The sequence below is a fragment of the Trichoderma evansii genome, assembly GCF_050947405.1.
Source record: "Trichoderma evansii strain SZMC 28006 chromosome Unknown GGI43scaffold_2, whole genome shotgun sequence".
NCBI classification, from domain to species: Eukaryota; Fungi; Ascomycota; class Sordariomycetes; order Hypocreales; family Hypocreaceae; genus Trichoderma; species Trichoderma evansii.
Genome location: NW_028145204.1, coordinates 1,386,530 through 1,404,972, shown reverse-complemented (window position 1 = coordinate 1,404,972; position 18,443 = coordinate 1,386,530). Strand labels below are relative to the sequence as shown.

General features: G+C 47.9%; 4 protein-coding genes across 4 annotated transcripts; all 4 read right to left on the bottom strand.

Annotated features, from left to right (window-relative positions):
- Positions 1-517: 517 nt before the first annotated feature.
- GGI43DRAFT_152096 (uncharacterized protein) lies at positions 518-3,497 on the bottom strand. Its single transcript, XM_083199444.1, has 2 exons — positions 2,636-3,497; positions 518-2,577 (listed from the first exon to the last, which is right to left on the bottom strand). The coding sequence occupies exons 1-2, from the start codon at positions 3,377-3,379 to the stop codon at positions 559-561; spliced, it is 2,763 nt and encodes a 920-aa protein (XP_083064984.1). The 5' UTR covers positions 3,380-3,497; the 3' UTR covers positions 518-558.
- Positions 3,498-6,806: 3,309 nt separating this feature from the next.
- GGI43DRAFT_379528 (methylenetetrahydrofolate dehydrogenase (NAD(+))) lies at positions 6,807-7,944 on the bottom strand (the record flags this gene model as incomplete). Its single annotated transcript, XM_083202857.1, has 3 exons — positions 6,807-6,887; positions 6,955-7,687; positions 7,742-7,944. 3 exons carry the CDS (start codon positions 7,942-7,944, stop codon positions 6,807-6,809), a joined length of 1,017 nt encoding a protein of 338 aa, XP_083064983.1.
- Positions 7,945-10,326: 2,382 nt separating this feature from the next.
- On the bottom strand, positions 10,327-11,730 carry GGI43DRAFT_152028 (Ser-Thr-rich glycosyl-phosphatidyl-inositol-anchored membrane family-domain-containing protein). Its single transcript, XM_083199443.1, has 2 exons — positions 11,227-11,730; positions 10,327-11,164 (listed from the first exon to the last, which is right to left on the bottom strand). Exons 1-2 carry the CDS (start codon positions 11,456-11,458, stop codon positions 10,572-10,574), a joined length of 825 nt encoding a protein of 274 aa, XP_083064982.1. The 5' UTR covers positions 11,459-11,730; the 3' UTR covers positions 10,327-10,571.
- A 5,342-nt stretch (positions 11,731-17,072) lies between these two features.
- Positions 17,073-17,702, bottom strand: GGI43DRAFT_393364 (uncharacterized protein). The gene has a single exon (XM_083204660.1). It carries the CDS (start codon positions 17,633-17,635, stop codon positions 17,258-17,260), a length of 378 nt encoding a protein of 125 aa, XP_083064981.1. The 5' UTR covers positions 17,636-17,702; the 3' UTR covers positions 17,073-17,257.
- Between the last annotated feature and the right edge of the window lie 741 nt (positions 17,703-18,443).

The window sequence follows — 18,443 nt, the reverse complement described above, 5'->3', positions numbered from 1 at the left end:
AGCCGTTTTGCACTTCGCGGGCCGTGACCAAATCATATGAACCATCGCTAATTACATGCATGTAGGCAGCTTCCCAAAGGATACAATAGTAATAATTGGTATATTCAGCGTTTTCTTTTTCTTTTTACATTCTAAGCCAAGTCATATACTAAGACAAAAACCCTTCCCTCCGCTACCGTGTCGTTGCATTCGTCTCAATACGCAGAGTCCGCCTCCCAACCCAAGAAAGAAAGGAAAATAAAAGAGGCAGCAGACGCTAGATAGGCAATCTTGCCAATTAATAAAAAAAAAAAAAAAAAAAAGTCGAAGAAGAAAATTATAAAAGAGTAAAAGAACATGAAGAAGAAAAGGGTATCGAAGGCATAAGCTATCCGCGCTATAACAAGCGCCGGAATAGCATTAAAATCATAGTTGTCCACTCCCTATCCCATCTCCAACTGACGCGTCTCATCAATATACGCTTCAAAGACGCAGTCAAATATTCGCAATCGTTAAAAATGAAAAAAAAAAAAAAAAAAAAAAAAAAAAAATTAAAGAAAAAAGTTCTCTGGCTCTTGTTCAGCGGATATCAATATCAGCTTCTCCGTTAAGAACGCGTAGAGCCATCTCGATCCTCAGTTTGTACAATGCATGGCCTCCTGGATGAGCTCCATCAGGCTCACCCAGTGCCAAAACGCACTTGCCGATGCTCGCAACCAGTTTCTCAACAGTCACTTGGACATCCTTGGACAGGACTTGAAGCGCAGGCGATTGTCCGCCTCGCGAATTGCTGCTGTGATGACTGTAAATGCTAGATGTATCGGTCAAGAGCGAGTCTCTAATCTTATTCTTCAGCCCTTGGTCGGGAGAGCCACCAGGCGTCAAAATCCCACCGTTCAGCTTGGCCCTGTTGATGAGTGGGAAGCTTCTGTTGGTTCCAATAGATTCAAAGGACGAATGCGACGGTCGGTGCATGGATTTGACGGAACTGTTGCTCGTTGGCCGAGGCGTAGTCATCGTGCTGCTCCTTTGGTGCGTTCCAAGCGTAGAAGCAGTCTCGTCGCTGCTGCTCACTGAAGAGTCTCTAAACGAATGGGCGTGTCTTTTCCGAGCATCTTCAAACAAGTCAGCCGCCGTGTAGACTCTGAACGCACCCTGAGCCGTTGCGCTACGACTATCCAGCCCCTCAGTTGCCGTTGCAAATGTGTCCACAGATGCTGTCGTATCCGCACTGCTGCTTCGCCTGTGTGTCACTACTGGGCCACGAGTAGTTTCCACCGACTCTGCCGAGCTCACGCTTTCTGAGCGCAGTCGCTGGGCCGCCATGGTACTCATGGCAGAGTGCAAAAAGAAGTGCTCATAATCAAAGGCATCCTCGCGGTCTTCGTGGGAGATGGGCTGTTGGGAAGTTTCGTGATACAGCGATTCTTCGCCTTCGCTTGCATAGCCATCGCGAGCTGACTCAGGGCTCGACTCTACTTCCGTGTACTCAGTAGCGACACTCTCTGCTGGTGACGAGCTTCGGCGGCCGTTGATGACATCTTGCTGGCCTACTTCCAACGGGCTGGCCAAGGCCCGACCCTTGGGAGTTTCGCTTTCCTCTGGTTCTTCATAGTACTCTTGAGGCTCCGGAGTTTGAGGATATTCGTCAACCACTCTAACTCCCTGCTCTTCTACCTCTCCTTCTCCTTCTCCGCTTTCCTCCTCTTGCTCCTGATATTGCTCCTGATATTGCTCCTCATACTGCTCTTGGTGCTGCTCTTTATACTGCTCTTGGTGTAGTTCCTCATGTAGCACTTCATGCACCTCTTCATGCAGCTCTTGAAACTGCTCTAGCTCTTCTTCCTCTTCCTCCACTTCCTCGATAGGCTCGGCTATGTAGTCGGGCTGTTTTCGTGCATGATCGTTTTCGCCATTGCTATCATGCTCCGCCGTTGTTGGTGTATCCTCTCCGCTGCTGTAGAAACCACGTCCCTCCGCAGAGTTTGGTTCCCAGGTAGCATTGGTAAACGGACTAGGCATACGAAGGCTTTGGAGACTGCGACGCTTCATGCTATCTGCACGTGCTTGCTCCTTCAAGGTAGATATTTTTCCTTTTAGGCCCTTTAGTTGGTCTTGAAGATCGCGCATCTGCGATGCTGAAGCAGAACGAGTCAATCCAAGCTCGGGAAAGGCCCCCGGGGTGGGGCTCGCCGAGGTGGTTGTCCGTGAACCATTTCGCTGTCCTCCGTTCTCAGTCAGAGCCTCCAGAGTAGTGTCCGATTGATAGTAGCTGAAATGCCCATGGGCGCCTTGATTTGAAGCGCTGGTCCCCAGGCCGTCCATACTTCGGGATGTAGGCAAAGGCCGCCGATAACCACCCGCAGAACCAAGAGCACTGGCAGAACGCTGTACATAGCCTGGCACCTTTGATGTTCCATAGGATCCAGAAATCGCACCGTTTTCGTTTCCTGTTTTCGATAGATTCATCGCAGCTGACGTTATATCTGACCTACGGAGCACTGAAGCAGCCCTTCCCATGGTAGGCGATGGTGTTGAGCCGTCGGATACAGATGAATAGCTCAAAGTTCTTGCTCGGGTAAGGTTGTCCTCCATATGCTACAAGAAGCTCGTTAGTCCCGTTTCAATAACCATTTTGTCCTTTGCGCAAGCTTACAGTTAGTCTCGCTTTGGCATTGGCGAGAATCTGCTCCGCTCGCTTGCTGATAGAAGTCCCATCATCACTCAGTCTCCTCACGGGCATCGGATCATGGGCGCGTAGGTGGTATGAGGAGGCTGTTCCTTCCACATATCCGGACGCCATACTCTCCTCGTCGTCGCCCTGAAATATGCTGTCTCCCCCCACACTCTCAGAATCGTCAAAATCGATAAAGGCGCCGCCGTCGTTTGCGCCGATTGTGCTGGTTGAATCGGTAGACATTCTTCGCTCGCGATCGTTCTGCTGTTGACGCTGTTGCTGTTGCTGCTGCTGTCGTTGCTGGATAAACCTCTTTCCCGCGGTCAGCGATGCTCGAAACGGGCCCTCGTCGCCTGAGCTGTGGGTTGAGCGCTTGGATGCATTGCGTCCGGGAATCGGTCCAACGACGCTCTCCACCTCTGTGACCTCGCCAATGTCCGAAAGCATGGTTCCATTGCCGTAGATGATAGGCGTAGTCAGAGGATTGGGATTGGCATAAAAGTCTTGCGTGAACTGGAATCCATCTTCGATATGGTGTCCGCTGTTCCACAGCGACGGGCCGGACTGTGACTGGCTGTGATACGTGACGGGATCCTCGTAGTCGGGCAAGATCATGTCCGGGTTGGTCAGGGTTGGCGATGCGGGCTGAGGATACGGAACGGCCATTCCGTGGGCGTCTTGTCGGCCGTCATAGCGATTCGTGACAATGGATTGCAGCGTCATGGTTGATCGGGTGGCTGGAGCCAAGCTCAATGGAAGCGAGTCGCTGTTGTGCTGTTGCGCCTTGCTGGGCTGTATTTCTTGCTGTGCCCTGTCGCTTTGCCGTCCTTGTATTCTTCCGCGACTGGAGCAGGACAAGTTACGGAAGCTCTGCTGCTCAAGCGTCTAACAAAGGTACATCCAGAGCAGCGGTAACGAAGAAAAGAAAACAAAAGAAAAGAAACGAGTGTAGTTGAGATTCAGGGTTTGCGCGTTGCTGTGCCCCTGGCAACGTCGCAAAATAGAAATAAAACGAAAAGGGAGAGATGTTCAAAAACCTCCCGCGATGCGAGAGTGGACCGGGGCGCGGCGCGAGACAAGAAAGGAGCGACTTTAGAAGCGGCCGATGGGTTTTGTTAAAGGCGACAAGACAAGGCTGAGCCTATACTAGTTGGCTACACCGAAGCGAGCGGGGAGCCTGATTTTGGATCGTCTTTAGCAATTAAAAAAAAGAGGATCCCAAGAAAGATGGCAGAAAAGCTAGAAGCGAAGAAAAACGCAGAAAAAAAAAAGACGTTGTCACGAGAAGAATCGAATGAAATCGCCCGCACCCCCAAAAATGTCAAGTCAGGTACCTACAGGATGCAAGCCTGGTGGCCCGGGCCGCCGAAACATCGAATGAGTACCTTGGGTCTGACAGGGACGGCCAAAAAGGGCCCAGAGAGGGCCACTCATCTAGCTGAATTGGAGGGGTGGCGCTGTGGCACGCTGGGGCATTCAGGGCGCGGATCTTAAAGAGGGCTAGGTGTTTAATTCTTATGCGTCGAAATTGATCATTGCGGAGTCGAGCAAATGCGTTTTGTTTGCTTGTTTCTGCCTGGTGTGTCAGAAGAGATGCGTGTGTGTCTGTGTGTCTGTGTGTCTGCTTGTACGAGAGGCATTTCTGTTTCAATTTTTCTTTATTTCCCGGGCTGGCCGAGTCTTTTGCGTCGACATTGCATTATCTCAAACTAACAAATGCAACAGTTTGTTGGTGCCTCTAAACTTCATACTAGCAGTGGTAGTACCAAGGCATCTACAGCGGTGCAGCACATGGCGGCAAATTGGCTGCACGCGTGCATGCCGCGTGATGGTCTTTTAACGGTAGGTATGCCAAGTAGGTGGCCGGTTAATGTATCCTCACACCACGACATACGAATTCTTGTACTCTGTACTGGTGGCCACCCCTCTCCATCTCCCCTCTCTCTTCATACTGTATCCATATCTGCATACGCGAAATAGCATGTGCTCCATAGTGTTTACCGGCGCAACACAGCTCCACTATTACTGCACTCCCGCCGATGAAGAGTGTGACAACGCCCATTGTTGGTTCTACCTATTTGCTACTGTACAAGCACGACACGACACGGTACCATTCAATTCCCTCGTATTGTGCTCCCGTTTGCCATTCTTTTGCAGGAATAATAGAAGGAGAGAGGCACAGCAGTGAAATTAGTAATGTGGAGGGCCGCATAATGTTAATTTTACCCGATGCTCGTAATCCCAAGACCCGGCAAATCACCGGGCTCTGCTTCATTTTGGCCTGGGGCCGTGTAGAACTAACCCGGTGGCCTCCGTTCTGAATACGCAGATTAGCCAAGCCACGTAATGCACCGTATTGCTAAAATTGTAATAGTTGAGCTGCAAGTCAGCAATAAGAGATCTGCGGCTCACTCGCAGCAGCGATTCTATTGTCTATGCGCAGAGTTTCATTTACTATTTTGGGTATGCATAGCCGCTGCTATTCGGCCCCACTGACTGGGTCTTCCATCCACAAGCCTCCAAATAACCTGCAAGACATAGCGCTTGCTCCGCCATGTGGATGAGTTGCGGTACAGGTCCATACATACGAGGAAAAGAACGTAGAGTGATCTTCATACTAAAAATACTAAAATCAGCGTATACCGGTCCATTATACTATTTCGTTCTCCCTTTGAGGTCCGCGTATTAGCAGTGGAGCAAAGAATAGGGACTATAACACGAGTTACACATAGCCGGGAACTGGTAGGAGACTCCCAAGCTTGAGATGTCCTATTGCAGGGCGCTCATTAGACTATCGATCTATCTAGTCTCGGGACAGATCAAGATTGACTTCAAGGGTGTTAACTTGATCGAGCTCTTGATCCGATTTTTGATAACCGTGAAGTAATTTCACTGAGTTCTGCATGACAACTCGCAGAATGATTGCAGATGCGGTCACCCTCTTAATGAGAAGTAATGGCGTGGCTTTACATGTAATTTTCACACCGCAATTGTAATTGGCCGGGACTGTTGCATTGGGCTCTTTGGGAGCTGGTATAGTGAACACGGAACATAAAACGACTATATTGCATTGTTATATAAAGTCCTAGGCCAATCACCTACGACACCTTATTAGGTGTACTTTTGGGTAGGTATTTATATGACTGAACTCTAAATACTTGAGGTATCAAAGTTGCAAAACATTAAGTCAATTGATAGAAGCAGTAGAAGCAGTAGAGGCAGTAGAGGCAGTAGAGGCAGTAGAGGCAGTAGAGGCAGTAGAGGCAGTAGAGGCAGTAGAGGCAGCAGAGGCAGCAGAGGCAGTAAGAGGCGATAACGCCAATATGTGACGAAGTTCTCAAAACGGCCCTTTGTTTCTCTGTCTACCTGAATATGTGTTAGATAGCGCTGCTGATAACGTACTACTGTGAAGACCACACGTAAGAGCGAGTAGACCAGTCTCTGTTAGGTAGTTAGTACCGCATTCCCTAGCAAACTCGAAAGTAGATTGTTATTTTTTCCCTTTATGATGCTGGGATAAACTACGTGCAACTCCAACCGGTTATTTTGATCAAAAAAGGGTTTAACTCTATAGATATTCCATTCTCGAGTTTGCGAGAGTAAACGGGATAGTAATGATACGTTCTGAAAGATAATGGCTATCTAAATTTATATGTTAGTTATTTGGTGCAATAACATATCGTCAGAGATAACATATCATCAGCGAGAAAGCATCAAGAAGCAAAGTATTGTCGACATTTGGTCAAACTCAATGGTGCAAAAGTGACCTGTGGGCATATCAGAGACAGCAAGGCTGCTTGTTGATCGAAATGGCAATTAGCACCATTTAAATAAGTACTCTCGAAAAAGATCACAGATAATAGAAAGAAAAAAAAGTTTGCGTATAATCAGGCCATCCACTGATGGCTATAGGATTCCCTATTTTAGTCTCATTTGGATGTAACTCGAATCTGTTTCTACAGAGTGTTGAACGATATTCTATGATATTCAATTCCCCGCCATTTAGTATTTTTTTCCTTTCCTCGCCCCTTTGTCGTTTTGATCATTTATTTTCCTGACATTTCGTCGATATGCTATTGTTTTGTTGTTGAATAAAAAAAAAGAAAAAAGAAGAAAAAGATTTTTGCTTTATTTGCTTTGTATCCGCAAATTAAATCTCATCAACAAAAGCTTCGGTTCGGGCCTGGATGGTGCTCTTATCCTCCTTGGGAGGACGGTTGGCAATCAAACGCTATCAAATGATTAGTTTTTCTTCTTATATCCCAAGTCTCAAAAGAGATGTGAAGTGTTATACTTACGACAAGATTTCTCAGCAGCATGGCAATTGTGACCTTTCCAACAGATGGCACATAAATGGAAGCCTTCTCCTTGACGGCGACTCCATCAAAGTTCTTGAAGGAAGAAAAATTGATGCAGACGGCACCCTCTCTGATAAGCTCCGTGGGAACCTTGTATGATTCGACAGGCACTCCTCCAATGATGACATCGCTCAGAGGCAGGCACTGCTCCAGGCCCCAGCCCTCCTTATCCTCCACTTGGTGGCGAATCTTTTTGATTCCCTGGCCACGGGTGAACAGCTGCACGCCGGTAATATCGACAGAGTAGACTGTAGCACCATCGTTGGCGAGCAGAGCTGCAAGCGGGCGACCATTGACCTCGGAGCGGTTGATGACGGTAATGGTCTTGCCGAACAGACGGTTGCCGTAAGCGAGGATGGGGTTGTAGATCTGGAGGTGCTCGAGAATCTTGACCACGGCCAGCGGGGTGCACGGCAGGATGGACTTCTTCTTGTTCTCGGGAGGGTCCAAGAAGCGAATGTTGTAGTACATGTTGTGCAGGTAGCTGTGGCGCAATCCCTCGACATCCTTGGAGAGGTCGACAGTCTCCTGGACATATTTGTCGTGGGTAGGGTTCTTGGGGAAGATGGGGTAGTAGACGAGGATGCCGTCGACCGCATCGTCCTCGTTGGCCTTCATAATGTCCTCTTCGAGGAGGTCCTTGTCGACTCTGCGGAGCTCAAAGTTGAAGCCACTAAACGCAGGCTGTTAGAAACCATATCACGAGATGCGGCACTGCCATTCTCACTTTTCCTCGCAAGTCTTCTTAGACCACTCAGCATACTGGATGGCGGCAGGGTCATCGTTTGCAAGGAAAGCCACCAAGGTAGGGGCACCGCTACTGGCCTCCTGGATCTTGGAGAGGGTTTCCTTGACCTCGAGCAGCAGCTTCTTGGCGATGGTCTCGGAGGTGATGACCTTGCAGGTCTTGGGAGCTACTTGATCTGCCATGGTCGAATAACTGTATAGAAAGAATACAGAAGATTGGTATCAGCACAGAGCTTGCTATAGCGTATCATCACCAAATTTCTCACCTCTGAACGTAACGGCGATGACTCTTGACACTTGACCCCACCAAAGTCGGAACCTTTATGACATCAGCGCAACTGTCCCCGTGAGGGCGGAAATTGGCAGCCGTACGAGCAATTTGTCCAAGGGACGGTGTAAGAATTGAAATCTAGACGAGCGGGAAGCAACGCCTAGGTTATGGCACACTCTGAAGAGAGGGATTGACATCTAGCCGTCATTCTGTCTCTCCCATGTGCAAGAGGGAAAAAAAATTATTTTCGAGATCTGCTCCGGTACGGAGCTGCGGCAGCGGCAGTGCCCCTCCAAGCCTCTTTACCGGTTCAGGACTAGCGCTTTGGGACCCTGTGAGCTGGAGCTCTAGCGAATGAGCAATTGCAGAGGCGCCATATCTGGAACTGACTGTGCCTGCGCATATAGGTATACCTATACGTAGATACATAGATCTCCAAGAGATCTACGGAGTATATGAGTGCTAGATTTTTCAAGGCCTAGCTGACATGATGAATTTTTGTTCCCTAAAGAGAAGTGTGCGTCCTCATAAGGCTAGTTGAGAGCATTAAGCACGTGCTCTTTACTCATTCCTCAATCGCTGTTTCTTTAGGTATACAGCGATGCCACATGCACGTTGAACAATACACATGTAAAAAGTTGCAGATATGCTTTAAACACATTACATGAGGATTTTCTAAAAATAGAGGAATTTATTGCCGAGGCCAATTCAATCATCAGAATCTAGAAGATTATTCCAAGCACAGGAATGCACTCTATGCGGATAAAGACAATGGCCCAGCATCTCAAAGCATTCCAATTGCAACACAAATCCATGTGAGTCACACATGGGTTTCTATTGTCAACATACAATAGCTTTAATCCGCCTCAATCCTCATGACATCATCTTATTTATTTGGCATGGTGGCCACTAGCAGTCTATAGATGAGATATTGATCCCAGGTGCCAAGCTATATCAATGCAGCGACATTTTAGCTTCTACCTTACCAAATTGGGACCATCACCATCATGGACTATGCCATTTTATAGTGATATCAAATTGCCAAATGCGCATGAGGCAGCCTTATGCGTGGAGATGGATCGCTGACTGCTATTTTATTCATCAAGAGATGCTAGAGCGATATGCAGGTGCCCGACGAAAGATGACACTCACTCTCAGATACTCAGCCTCACATCCCAAATCCTTTTCTTACTGCATTCTAGCTATCTGTACACGTGCTTCTTTGGCGCCGAGCTAATAAACGCTGTCATCAGCAGAATAGCTCCTCACATTAAGCACGCAAACCTCTCAAAGGTCACGCGATGCACGTCCAAATGTAGCATTTGCTGTCGGTGAAGCTACCAAGTAATCAAAAACTATTATTGTTGGCACGCTGGCTGGACCAATAGCTGCAGTAGCCTCCATCCTCATGAGGATTAATAATGGAGGATTTGTAGAAAGCAAGTTCCAGCCAGCTACTTAGCTAACCCGCCGGAGATGAGGCACACTTCTTCCCAGCCAATCTAATGCACCGCGCCACACACCTCAAAATAGGTCGGAAAAAAGCATAGTCGAGATGCTCCTCTGTTAGCGCTTCCCCTTTTATCTCATTTTAAACAATAATGCGCGTGGCGCAAACGCGACGGCGTTTTGTTTCAGCGTTATGCCCTGATGGGCAGGTCAGCAAGAGAAAAAACTACCGAACAGGGCGGAATCTGGGATGTTTATTTTTTCTTCCATCAATGCATCGGTGCTTACTCCGTTGACAAGCTCCTGGCCTGTTTCGGTCAGCCAGGAGCTTGTTCGGACGTAAGACTGGATTACTATCAGTCAACACCAAACCTGGACGTCTGAGTCAATCGTCATATATCCCATCTTGTTATACGCGCCACGTCCGTGCAGATAGTGCCCGTCGAGCCGCTTCTTCGTGGTGCGTCATTGTCTTAGACCACGCGCTGCCGATCAATTGCCTTGTGAGGTCGTTCGTCGCCAAAAACCCCAGTGTTATCCATGTAAGCCGCTTCCATGTCTCGTCACTGGGGAAAAATGGCAGATCGTCGCTTATGCCCATCTTGGGAAATTCGCGATTGGCATTCAAGGACCATTGCCCATGTAGACACCAGATACGAGTCGTATTTTCCAGCTTACTGATGAGATAAAAACATGGCACGTTGCGATTTCACTGGAGACCAAAATTGCAGGGCAGATTTGAATAGTAAATTGAATAGTAAACTTAATTGGAACCATATACGAAGTAGAGCTCATAAAATCATTATCAATTAATGATAGAACCAATCTATTGACGCGCAGGCGCTAGATATCCTACATCGAAAACAACATGGTTCCCAGAAAAAAACAGATGTCGTGCCCTGCGCTTTCTATATAGAGAGATTCAAACCGAAACCAATCTTCCTCGCCTTTTCCAAGTAAAGTAAAAAATTATGTGCAAATCAACAGTAAAATAGATTAGAGCCGTCGGCCCATCCAGACGAAATTAGGCGTCGTACCACGGCCCGCCGATAACCCCCGATGATGTCCACATCTTTCCATCATCAACCGCTTACAGAGCGAAGTAGGCCACGACCAGAGAGGCAACCAGGGCGAAAGAGCTGCCAGCAACCCGGACACCAGCGTTGGTGGGGGGAGGCAGAGGAGTGCCGGGAGGGTTGGAGGGAGCAGCAGTGCCGGAAGCAGCAACAGCGTAGGTGGTGGTAGCAGCCTGGCCAGGAGGAACCCAGACAGGGGAGCTGGGAGGAGGAGGAGGCAGGCGGGTGGCGCTCTGGAGAGTGGTGGGAGCGGTCAGAGTAGGAGGAGCAACAGTGCCGTTGCAGGGAACCGTGGTGGTGGCGTTGAGAACGACGGTCACGTCGGTGACGGCGGGAGGAGAGTAAGGAGCCGAGGTCACGACGGGGGGAGAGTAAGGAGCCGAAGTTGACTGGGTAGCCAGAGAGACGGTCTTAACACCAGTGGAGGTGGTGACGGTGGTGGTGCCCTGAGCGGGAGGAGAAGCAGCCTTGTCGACGTGGAAGGGGTTGGAGTACTGGAAGACGCTCTGGTCGTTCTCGGAGCGGACGATGAAGCCGTAGAAGGCATCGGCGCCCAGGGTGGCGGGAACGTTCCAAACGAACTTGCCAGCGCTGTTGGCAATGCCGGCTAGTTGTCAAGGTTAGCCATTCAGCCGCTTCTTCTTGTTGTTGTTGTGCAAATCAACTTACTGGCAATGACATCGAGAGGGACCTGAGTGGCCTGGGTGGGACCACCGATCAGCTGGATGGAGATGGTGTTGCCGGCGTACTTGGCGGGAGCCTGCCACTCGATGGTGAAGGGAGCACCAGCGGTGATGTGCTGGTTGTTGGTGGGGACAGTGACGGGGTCAAAGTCGGCAGTCTGGGCAAAGGCCGAGCCGACCAGAGCCATGAGGGCGGGAACAGTCAGAGTGAATCGCATCTTGACGGTTGAAATAAAAAGATTTTTTACTTGTTGGAAAAAAAGAAGAAAGAAAAGAAACAGCAAATTTGTAAAGAGTGACTGTTTGTCTTAAAGACAAATGGATGTTGCAAAAGCTTTGTAAGGAGCGTTAAGCCTGACGTGAGGGTGAAGAGGGAAGGAAGAAAAAGCATCTGACGAGATGGGCGGAGCGAGGAGATATATGGGCGATGAGTCCCATGAGTCCCAGGCGGTTTCATGGCGAGCCGGGGGTACCTGCTAGGGTCTGCTCTGCCTTGAGGACCCCTGTCAGGCTAAGGACGATGTGAGGCCCGGCGGCTGCCGTACGTGTACTTGGACCGTCTGGGCTGGCCGAGATTGAAGGTAATACTGCTACTACTGCATCTGGGATAAATAAGCCCCGGGATGGGTGTACCATGATGGGTGTACCAGAATAGACTCGCGTGTCTAATTCAGATCGTGCTCCGGGCGCATTCTATTTTTGCCCTGGATTTTCTCTACTACTTCGTATCATACCTAAGGTACTCGACACTGCACTTTGCAACTACCTACCTGGTGGATGTAGCAATTCAGGCACTCGTGGCGCGGCAGCAGCAGTCATTTCTCTGCTCGTGTAACGTCGTCGCGGGCTGCGCTGGGGCCAGCAACGGACCTGGGATGCGCCCACTGGCCTTAGATTTTGTTCCTGCAGCTTTTTTGTCAGGGGCGCCAAATTTAAAATTAAATCTAGAAATCCGCGCCGCTGATTGGCTGCTAGCGGTGAGGATACGACAGGGCCGCGGTGCTCTAAATACGACGCTACGTTGAAGCGTCTAGCCGTTGACCCCCCATGCCCCATGTGTGCTCCATGCTGTGAATAACTTCGCCAAGTCGCGAAGGCTCAGGCACGCTGATGTTGGTTCATTGACTCGCAGCCGGTGGCGAGGAGTCACAAATCGTTCAATTCTCAAGCATGTGCTCTGCCGTGCATTGTGCGGAAAAGAAATGGGGGGCAAAAAATCTTCACGCTGCCGCCCCTCATCGAAGCAAGCTGTGCGTTGTTGGTAGGACGTAGCCGAGTACAGTAGCTATATCGCGCATTGGCAGGGTGGAAATGATGCAAAGCCGGCAGAGCAGCGGCCCAGCTACAGATACGGGAGGCTCTCAGCTTATCTTTAGCTTCCGCTCAGCTCGAAGATTCTGTCTCAGATCAACGATACACAAAATAGAGCGCGACTAGCTGAAGCTTGGCGGCTGGCAGCTGAGAGTTAGAGTCAAGTAGGGCAAATAAAAGAAGCGAAGGCAAACAGTTCTGGAAGCACGCAAATAAGCATCTGAGCCTTGTGCCACCACAGTCACAGCTGCTTTTGCTGCACCCCTTCATTTTCAGGCACGGGACGGAATAATAGAGAGCATGGATATGCCTGGCAGCTGTGGCTCGTATTGTCCGCGTCGTGCTTTTAACTTTAAAGGGGACTCGCCGTCCATGGTCCATGGTCCAAGGTCCAAGGTCCAAGGCGCGCCAGTCAACGCTTCGCCCCATCTCCACTCTCAGGTCACAACCAGTCAGCCGTTGCATCAATCACAGTTCATTCTAAAATAGGAAATCCCCGAACTATCGAAGCTGGACCGACTAGAGGCAATAGCGAATTTTAGCCTGCGATGCTATTTGCTGCTCGCAGTCGACCGCTTATGCGTGTTCCACCCAAAGGATTGCGCCAATTTAGACGTGCAGCCAACACATGGTGACGGTAATCAAAGGCATTGGAATCGTGAAAATATTATGGGATCAAAGATAAAACTTTGAGGGAGAAAATGCATAGTGAAAAAGAAATAGACCGTCCCCATCTCCTCTACAGCTACAGTATTGCCTTGCTTTTTGAGTGGAGTATTTGTTTTTACGCTTTGTATTGTTATTTTCAAGTCTATTTCATTAGGCACCAAGTCTAAACAAGAAGAGAGAAAAGTGGCTCTGTGTGAATTGCTTACAACTACTCCGTACCTTTGGAACATTCCAAGTTTCAGACAGGATTTTCCAAGCGGCAAGAGATGGCAGTCATTTACAAGGGCACAGTCAGCCGCTGTTGTCGGCGCATGTTCAGTTTCAACAACCGGATGAATAGGATCAAATAAAGCTGTATATGATGTATAAAATTTAATTCAAGTTCGGCTGCTTTATGATTAGGAAACAATTGGAGGCAGCAACGGCTGTGTAATAATTTGTACTGCCTCTACTATATCTCTACCGCCTTTCTTCAGCAGAGTCAACCTCTTATCCCTTATCCACCAAATCCGTCTATATGAAATGAGTCGGCAGAAAGGCCCACAAAGCGGTTACAAGGCACTATTGAATAATAAGTGCGGCTTTGCTGTGCCACTATATGCTGCTGCTCCCTCAGGATTTTGCAGTCACATTCCGCCTTGTGCACTATTTTAGCCGAATATGGCGGCTTTGGGCTTTGGGCTTTGGGCTGAAAGCAGATGAAGATGACTGTGCCTGATTTCACGCGGACGTAGTAGATATGCTGCCTTGAACCCAGCAGATTAAAGATGGAAGGTTTTTCGTATCAAAACCTAGTCGTGTTAAAGAAAGCTCTAGTTCCTATCAAGTTGGAGGTTGTCGAGAGAAAAGAGCGTGAAGTTGTTGGGGAAAAAGGCGGCACACAAAGAAAATAAATGATGCCACTTGTACCACTTTCTGAGTGGAGTATGTTGTGAGACGGTTTGCATAAGTAGTTACTTTCTACCTAGTAATTAATTTCACTAAGCAGCTAAAGGAGAAGATAGTAATATGTGAATTGTTACCTTTTCACCCAACCTAGATAGTATTTACGGTGCTTAGGGCTTTGAACTTGCCATATTACACGAAATGAAGCGTCTCTGGGCAAACAGTAGAGGTGGTAGAGGTAGCAGAGGTAGCAGAGATAGCAGAGATAGCAGAGATAGCAGAGATAGCAGAGATAGCAGAGATAGCAGAGAGGATGGTGGTTAAGAAATGGTTATGGACATTATCTTACTTTATGGACAGCTCTACAACCTGATATACCGAGATCCAACCAGCACCTTTACATACCGCCGACATGTATATTGACTTGAAGGACACTCTTAGTCCTTAAAGGAATTGACGTTAGACGACGTCAAAGAATGCAACAGTTCATCAAGAATTCATCATATCTTGCCCATCTTGAAAACTTCTTTTCTCCCTAATTGCGCTTCATATATCACGAATAATATGACAATTCGTTGTTTTCAAATACGAACATCATCGAGACGACAATGCCGAAGCGCGCTCAACAAATCGATGAGGGTGCACCTTCAGCGAAGAAGGTGCGGTACGACAACGACGGCGAAAATGGCACCCAGGCCCTCAAAGAGCCTCGGGAGGAATTGAGTTTAGTGGTCCTTCGCAGCAGCCACTGGGTGGCACACCTTGGGGTCTGCTATAAACTGACGAGTCTCGTCTTTAGCCTCTTTACTCAACTTCATAAGGGAGAGGAAAACTTCGCCAGCGTCGGTGCCATCTGCACCATACTTCCCAAAGAGACCCTTGGCCTCATCGCCTTTCTAGACGACAAGGGAGAGACGTGGACGAGTCAAGACGTCGGATGAACAAGGCCTGGGTCGAGGCTGATTTTGAAAATGCCGGGATGGACGACTTAGACATTCCTCGCTTTTCGAAGCCCTCGGGATCGAAAAGGGCGACGTTGTGCTGTTTGTGGCACTATCCAACATCTACAACTAAAAAGGAGGAATATGCGAAGCAGGCTAACGTTGGATCGGACGAATCCTTGCCTGAGGTGGCAGGGAGGAAAATTGCTGATAATAGCAAGGTACATACTTGTCACCCATGACTATTTACTCGCGCTTATGGACTATTTGTTGGACTGACATTTATAGGTCTAGACTCGGGACACCTATCCCATGAGAGTAAAGTTCGACCCTAATGGTCTTCAATGGGAGGCAACTTTTGGCGAGAAAAACAGCAGGCATCCTTGACATCTGCCATAAATTCGTCAAAATGTCGACAAACTAAATGAGTTGCTATTTTTGACCTCAAGAGTCACGTAATAACCCTCCACCGCCTCCATCACCGCCTCCGCCTCCGGAGTCACGTACAGACTCTACAAAAGAGTCACGTAGTGACAAGCCATCTCTCAAGAATCTACGCGATATCATGTGCTCTAATTGTGAAAAGCCAGATCACAACGGTTTATCCTTACTATTTTTTGTCTGATATTTTATATCCCACCCTTGGCCAAGCAGCGGACTCAAAGAGGGAGTCAATGCAGTTATTTGCTAAAGTCACAGGGATACAAAGCGACACCAAGTTGGTAACGCCGTCAGGAGTATCCAACGGCGCATAGTGTGGAGTTCCATACAATAAGACTGACGGCAAACCAGTAAGAAGGAGTTGCTCTAGCATCTATAAGAGTTTCTTTGACAATGTGTGGTGTTCTTCTGCAGTCTGAGATAACTGCCCTGTGAACCCAACAGAAAAAATGAGGAAACTCATTGAGCCCATACACATCTGGCCACCGGAGCTAGTAACGATGGCGGATTGAATACTCTGCTAAAGATACCTTAGGCATCTTCCAGCCATATATATATATATATTGGCTAAAAGGGATAGATACCTCTCTCTTCTATTTGGCGCCAGAGTAATATCGTACCAAGCATATAATGCTAGGTAAAGAGTTTCTATTGTTAAGAGATCATGAGGAAATTGCATAGCGAAGGTAAGAAGCATTTCAGTTAACTCTTTTGAGAATTGCAGTGCCTTAATATAAGGAACAGAGTACTGAAAACCAGAGATTCTTCCCTGGCCGCGTTGTCATATGGAAGCATCGCAGAGAACTTCCGAGCGAAGAGGGTTACCGGGACTATCAAGTTGGTCGCTAAATAAAGGAAGGGTAGGATCCTTTTTCGCAATCTCAAAATCTTCATTATTGAGAGGCTTGTACTTTGCAACTGGGTTTGGGGTTATACAAGGGAAGCAGTCTAGCACGGTTCCATGTTGATCACTTTTGGCATTTCTGTTCCTGGGAGCATATGAGGAAGGACAAGCATCCTTATACCTGGATTAATGCCGGGGATTCAAAATGTGACCCAGGATATAAGTGTTTTTTAATTTGGTCTTCATCTATAAGTCCAGACTCAGGACACCTATCCCATGAGAGTAGATTATAACCCCAATGGGAAGCAATGGGGAGCAAATGTTGGCGACAAAACGGCAGGCATCTGTCATAATTTCGCCAAAGACGCAGTTCTAGCAGCCCCCTTCAGCAACATACTATAGGAGTCAAACGCCAAGCTCGTCAGAGAGCTGCTAAAAAAAAGTCGGCCTGCGTGGTTCAATGAAGTTATTTAGCGAGGACCCCTGCCATATAAGTCGGAGTAAGGACTCGGGGAAGATTCTTCACATCTTGGTCTTTTCCTATCACGGCATGTGGTTTATGAGACACAGAATCCGGCAAGGGAGGTACTGTCTTCCATGATCTTATTCGGGTTGCGGTACGTCAGTGGGGGGCGACTGTTCTCGAGTGGGATAATGGCGCCTACGGAAACGGTATAGATGCAGTTAGAATTTGTCGGTCTGAGTAAATAGCCTCAGGTATCAGCATCAAACGTGAAGAGGCACGTGAAATTCTGTCCCATTCCTAAATATCTTCAAATATTCTAACTATCTGCTGGATTGCAGTCTCGAACTCATCTCTAGAATCAGCGATGCGCTGGAGGAGGCCTATCATTGGCCTCAAGTACACATCAGCCATTTCAAGCTGAGCAGCGCTCATGGTATCTGTTGGATCCTCACTCACGGCTTCAAGGCCCATCAAGTCTCAGTCTTTCAACTGGCAAAGTATCTACCCCCACAGCTGTAGCAAAGCCTCTCTCGTTGACATGCAGGCATTCGCCGTCGGCTGTAGTTATCTTCCCTGTATCAACCAGCCAGTCCAACCAATGTCGCTGATGATGGGTGGCATAACTTTGCATGGTGGGCGTAAGTGTCTCTCTGAAGTCTAAAAGAGGGCCAATCGTTTCAGATCTCTTCCAAACAATATACCGCATGGCAGCGGCGTTGGAGATGGTGACTATTATTAAATTAGCCACAGGGGATGATCCTTCTGGATCAGGCTCAGCGAGGTAGGTGACGTGATTCATTTCTTTTTGCTGTTGGAGTCTCTTTTGTCTTCCCTCCATATAACATCTCAGGTGGCGGGAATCTTAGTCTTTCAACTCGTAAAGTGTCTGATCCAACGACTGTGACGAATCCTCTCTCTTGAGAGCTTGAGAGACAAAGAGAAAGGAGGAGAAGTAGAAGAAAGAGAAGAAGAAGAAAGAGAGGAATGAGATGTGCGTCAGGCATCGGCACGTGCGGGGAATCAGACGTCAGAAGCTACTGCCTTTTCTTCTACTTCTTCTACTTCTTCTACTTCTTCTACTTCTTCTACTTCTTCTACTTCTTCTACTTCTTCTACTTCTTCTATTCCCTTAAATAAGAATAAGCTCAAGAGCAAGATCCTGCCCAGATGAGGCTGATGTAGGGGAAGTTCTTTATATAAATGGAGATTTCAGAAACAGTCGACAATGAATTGTCAATTATATAGTCATATCTAGTATTAGGTACTTTGTTAGCGCAGTGGTAACAGAACCTAAGCATTTTGGGACAATCTTATTCTCAGAAAAAAGAGTTTCTGGTCTTAATAGAACTACATCCCAATAACGAAATTCCAATTCACGCTTCATCTTCCTCTCCAACATGAAAGACACAGGATACAGCTGCAATATCGGTGTTGTCAAGAGCTCCAGTCGTTGCTACTTCGTCAAGATAGGATTTTTTTCTCACATTTATCGGAGCTTCAGTATAACGTATTAGCTTGGAAATATCTCAATTTAGACAATAACTTACGAATATAGTTTGCATTGGAATTCCACTGGAGGGGATGCCAGGCCACGTGGGATATTGAGTGCCTCTCTGGAGCTAATATTACGGTATCTGTCTTTATTT